We start from the raw sequence: 5,484 nt of genomic DNA on the forward strand, positions 1-5,484 counted from the left end.
GGGAAAAAACCGGCCAAGTGCGAGTCGGACTCGCGCACCGAGGGTTCCGTACAAACCTGCAAGGTTTACAAAGTTCGTTCATTACGACAATCGAGTCATATAAATATATATGACTCGATTGTAAAACGTTGCTTCATGCCAAATTTCAAGATTCTAGGTCGACTGGAAGTACCCTTTAGGTTTTGATTCCCTTGCGAGTACTCGCGCGTTTCAAAATATGCAGCTTAAATTGCTGTTTCTTTTGATTGCGTTGACATAGAAGTTTGATTTTGTTACAGCTTAAAGGTATTATAGACCTGAGTATTTGGTATGAATTTCAATTTAATACCTCTACGCGTTTATGAGGAAATAGGTAGTAAGTTTAAAATTATTAAAAAAATAAATATTATGTGATGTAACTAAAAATTTATGGTTTTTGTAATTTTTCCTTTATCTATGGTATAAGACGTTGCTTCGTACCAAATTTCAAGATTCTGAGTTCACGGGAAGCACCCTGTAGGTTTTGATTCCCTTGCAAGTGTCGAAAATTTGCGGCATAAACGGCTGTATCTTTTGATTGCGTTGCCTTAGAAGTTTGATTTTTTCACAGCTTCAAGGGACAGTAGACCTGAGTAATTGATATAAATTTCAGCTTCATACCTCCACGCGTTCCCGAGAAAAAGGGTCTTGACAGACGGACGGACGGACGGACGGACGGACAGACGGACGGACAGACGGACAACAAAGTGATCCTATAAGGGTTCCGTTTTTTCCTTTTGAGGTACGGAACCCTAAAAACGTCTGTGCATTTGTAGAATGCAATACTTAGTGCGAGTACTTGTATAGTCAGTAACAGAAGTCGGTTTAAACAATCCCATTTACAAAGTTGTTAACTGTCTAAGAACATAGAATTACTATACTAGGTGACAAACCACTTTATTCATCTAATATCTATATTTGTGACGTTGTGTTGGATAATCTCGGGAACTACTGAACCGATTTTGGTAATACTGTCAGGAATAGAAAGCTACGTTATTTATAAGTGGAATTATCACCCAACGCGGCTTATATCGAAAAAAACAATTCGAAGGCTGATACAAAGAAATATTTTAATTAGGAAATCTAGAGGTTGTATCTCATTAGTACATTATATTTCGTAAATAAACAAGTAAGAGATGAGCAACAATTGGTGTTTAATTATTTTATCACATCATAATAAGACAAAGGCAGATACTTATTATGAGGACGGACATAACACTTAATTATGAATATTATTAGCATTATGGAAATCTACCAGATAAAGATATTATATCGCTTTAATATTAACAACAACTAAAGGGTTTTGAGCATCTGTTTGTCTTCTTATTGAAGGAAGAAGGAAACTAACTTGATGTGATATTTTCATATCGGGATAGTCTTCGAAAGTGGTCACCTTTGGCCCCCGACTATAGGGAATGGTCCAGTACACCCTTCCGTCTGCTGAAGGAAATGAATAAAACTTCCAAAGGGTCGAAAAATGTGTGCACTTGGGAAGAAGAAAAGTGAAGAGTGGGATTTTTTGGACTCAAACTCATGGTAGCCTCAAATAGAAAATTCGTTTTTTAACTCTTTACATACAACATCCAATTACCTGTAGAAAAAAATCAATAGATTATAAGCAATATTTGACGACTGATTTGATTTAAAGACATGTTACATTATAAATTCGTCGTTAACTTTGCACTAGTAAGTAATAAAAAGCAGTAGGCTTAGTTAAAAATGTACATAAAATGTGCCTCAATCCCAAAGGTACAGAACTTAATAAAAATAATTATTATGTTAATCAAAGTTTACTGTACGTATCATCAAGGTGAGAATCCTGATACAAAAAATAGGTCGCCCCGATGACCTTCAGAGCAATATATATATCACGCGGTTTCGTCAAATCAGTACCAGTTTCATCCCACATCCCATAGAAGGAACAACAATTAATTATTTTAAATTCAATAATTTAAATAAAATGTTCAAGTTACAGTGTTTGCTCTTGTGCGTTTGCTACCTAGCTACAGTTTCCATTGCCGGCTTAGGTAAGGCTTTTTAAGTTTAAGGTTTTATTGTTTGAGCCCTTTTTGTTTCAAAAACAGATCTTACTAGTTACCTAGAGATATATAGTTTTCTAGAGATCAACTATTTGGTCTAAATAAACTTAAAGTAATATTGTTGCACTTGTGAGAAAAAGACAGTATTCTACGCCCTGTAGCGTGCTGTCACGGTTTCACAACTGCAGTGAGTAATAGGCAACACAAAATTGTATAGTAACCAGCCTGGTCTGAATTCGCAGAGGCAATTCAATTGTTCATGGTATCTTAGGTGAAATCTTAGTTGTGGCTGAAAATGTTTTAAACAACAGCAGCACAACACAATTTTGAGAAAAATATAAATAAACATTACAAAAATAATACTTAAAGACTTTGACCATTCTTGAATGTACATGTGTAACTGTTTATAAACGAATTACTGGCCCGTATTTCGTTGAGAAATATGTATTAAAAAAATTCTAATGTATTATTTTCGTCTATTTCAGTACCTTTCATTGACAAATGCAAATGGGACGACAAAGCCTGCCTACTGGCCTCATCGCAAAAGGCTGTCCCGTACGTTGCAGCTGGTCTATCCGACCTGGGCATGCCTCCTCTAGACCCAGTCCATTTGAGCAAAGTCGTGTACAATGAAGGAGGATTAGCTATCACTTTCGAAGATATGACTTTGACGGGACCAGCCCAGTGCAAAATTAAGAAAGTGGAGTAAGTGACGCTCTAATTATTCCTTTAGCTTTTTGAAATCAATTGCAAGTAACATTTGAGGAACTTCCCAATTTCGGGTGGATCTTAAACTTTTCGTGCATATATATAACAAGTGGCAAGTAATATACTATTTTAAATAATGAGCTGATGCGCAGACAGAGCTGAAAGATGGCCATAGAAATTTTGCTACTAAACAATACAACCCCATCCAGATCATTCTTGATGAATACCGTGTACCGTTTGATCCCACATTGAGGAAGCTGCAACTTGCTTAATAAATCCTTGTTTGTGTGGTGATATTATAATATAAAGGCAGGAGGAAATTTTAAGTATATTTTATTAATGAAGATTTCATATTATTTTGTCAACAGGCGCAACATTGCCAACGACATGTTGTTCCTTGAAGCTGAATGCCCGATCGAAGTACGAGGAACATACACGGCATCAGGCAAAATATTAGTATTGCCCATTGAAGGACATGGACCATTCACCGTGAAGACAAGTAAGCCAACCCCATATACTATTATTTGCACTTCAATTCATTAAATTATTAATTATGAGCAATTAAAAAAAAGGTCAAGCGTCTCTAGTCAAGTACCATAATTTAAGTACGAATGGGTTAAAGAATAAAAGTTGGCGCTTATCAAATGTATCATCGTAGCAACCGATACAGCTATCAAGCCCAATTTTTTGGCCTAGAACCCTAAGAAAATATTTAGAATCCGAGTTTCCTCACTGTTTTTTTTTCACCGATGTCTTAGAATAATCAAGATTATAGTATATACGTTTTAAAAAAGTCATGTTGGTACTTTTCCAACGTCGGGATGGACCCGAACGTTTGGGGGCTGGACCCTCTTGAAATTATCGGGAGCTCCCAATAGCAGCACATCTAAGTGACCAGTTTCCAATAAATATGGTCTGTTGTAGTTATGTTTAGTTAGTTGTGGGGAAAGAGACGTTCTACATCGTACACTATCACTCATTCAAAACAGAGCAATTTTACTCCAAGAAGTTTCAATAGGCCCTCAATTATGCAATTAATTTTATTATTCTGTACCTTTATGAGTAAGTACTAATAAAAACCTTACCGTATTTAATTAAAACCTTATTTTGCAGATAATCTCCTGATATCGTTGAAGGTTGCTCTCAAGTACGTCGATGGTCAAGACGGAGTAAAGCACTGGCAGGTCGGAAAACCTGATTACTCTTTCGATTTCAAAGAGAAGGCCTCTTTGATCTTCGAGAATCTGTTCAACGGTGACAAGGAGAAATGTAAGATTTTTTATATCGTTATTAGTTTAATTAATAATGCATACCTATGTTTTCTGCTATCTGTAAACATAAATTGATGACGTCACTTATATCACACTTATATCTGTGACGACCTCCGTGGTCGAGTGGCGTAAGCACCGGTTTCAAGGTGTCGCTAGCTCTGAGGTCCCGGGTTCGATCCCCGGTCGGGTCAATGTAAAAATTCTTATTTCTACATTGTCTCGGGGCTGGGTGTTTGTGGTACCTTCGTTGTATCTGAATTCCATAACACAAGTGCTCTAGCAACTTACTTTGGGTTCAGAACAATGTATGTGATGTTGTCCGCATTTATTTATTTATTATTTATTTATCTATCAATTTATCTACGTCATAAGCTCTACATATAAATCGATCGGTGAACAAGGGTAAGCAGGGAAAAAAATTGTAAAGAGTTTATTCTTGTATTCAATTTGAAAGCAAAATCCCGCCGGTGCAGTACCCAAATTTAAAAAAAAGTTACTTACAGTCTCAAAAATATTTTTTTTACAGCTGACGCGATTCACGCCATCTTTGAAGAAAATTGGAAGGACTTAGTCATGACTATTGGCAAGGGAATTATGAACAACGCTATTGACACAGTCGTCAGTACAATCGGAGACTTTGCCACTAAAGTACCAACCAGTGAACTGGAACTTCCTTACTAAATCACTGTTTTTGTTTTTTCTCTACCTTTTTATTTTTTCCAAACACACTTTAAAAGTATGCAATTTTATTGTTAAAAGAATTTTCTGTGAATTGAACTGTGTTAAATGAATTTTCGTATCGTATTTCAATAAAAGTATTTTTTTTTACTTTTGGCTTTTATTGTTCACGGATAATTATTAAAATCTATACTGGCATTTTAAAAGTAAGAGTTTTCACGCTAGGCTTAGGAATTATTGAAAAATTCCCAACATGCGTGCACTCCAACACTCTGATTTCGATTTTCTCTTGGTAATTTTTTTTAGCAAGTCTGCTGCGTAGCTAAAAGCCATTCATTTATATTTCTATTTCGAATTTGAATTGACGATCAAATATGCAAATAATTTTATTTTAAGTGAGCTGCCCTTCTGAGTTCATCCTTCGTATGAACATTGAAAGAAAAAAAACTAATATCAAAATTTCAACACCATAGAATTTAATACTATGAGCGCATGTGCAGTGAGTTTTAATACTTTTAATTATCTATACAAACGAAAACGGCTCAATCAAATTATCGTAAATACAAGACGGTAAAAATATTAATGATGCATTTGATGGCAACACCACCACCTACCGTGTTCACCATAAAATAAATATTATATTTTATTACTGGCTACTTATAGAATTGTTAGATTAATAGGCTTCGATAATTATCTGTTTAATTAGTATCGATGTTTACTAATCACTTTTCTTGTTTGAAAAAAGGGTATTTTGTTTTTGTTTATGAATT

The 5,484-nt window shown here is 35.2% G+C and overlaps 1 protein-coding gene across 1 annotated transcript; it reads left to right on the top strand.

Annotated features, from left to right (window-relative positions):
- The first annotated feature begins 1,702 nt into the window (after positions 1-1,702).
- LOC113505870 (circadian clock-controlled protein-like) lies at positions 1,703-4,769 on the top strand. The gene is made up of 5 exons (XM_026888718.1): positions 1,703-2,045; positions 2,543-2,762; positions 3,134-3,264; positions 3,879-4,034; positions 4,563-4,769. The coding sequence occupies exons 1-5, from the start codon at positions 1,979-1,981 to the stop codon at positions 4,715-4,717; spliced, it is 729 nt and encodes a 242-aa protein (XP_026744519.1). The 5' UTR covers positions 1,703-1,978; the 3' UTR covers positions 4,718-4,769.
- Positions 4,770-5,484: the final 715 nt, after the last annotated feature.

This window comes from Trichoplusia ni, chromosome 27 (assembly GCF_003590095.1).
Source record: "Trichoplusia ni isolate ovarian cell line Hi5 chromosome 27, tn1, whole genome shotgun sequence".
NCBI classification, from domain to species: domain Eukaryota; kingdom Metazoa; phylum Arthropoda; class Insecta; order Lepidoptera; family Noctuidae; genus Trichoplusia; species Trichoplusia ni.

Excerpts from the sequence above, each read along its gene's own strand:
- LOC113505870 (XM_026888718.1), top strand. The coding sequence starts at position 1,979 with ATGTTCAAGTTACAGTGTTTGCTCTTGTGCGTTTGCTACCTAGCTACA. Across the intron at positions 2,763-3,133 it reads TGCAAAATTAAGAAAGTGGA|GCGCAACATTGCCAACGACA; the intron begins GTAAGTGACGCT and ends TTTTGTCAACAG. Across the intron at positions 4,035-4,562 it reads CAACGGTGACAAGGAGAAAT|CTGACGCGATTCACGCCATC; the intron begins GTAAGATTTTTT and ends TTTTTTTTACAG.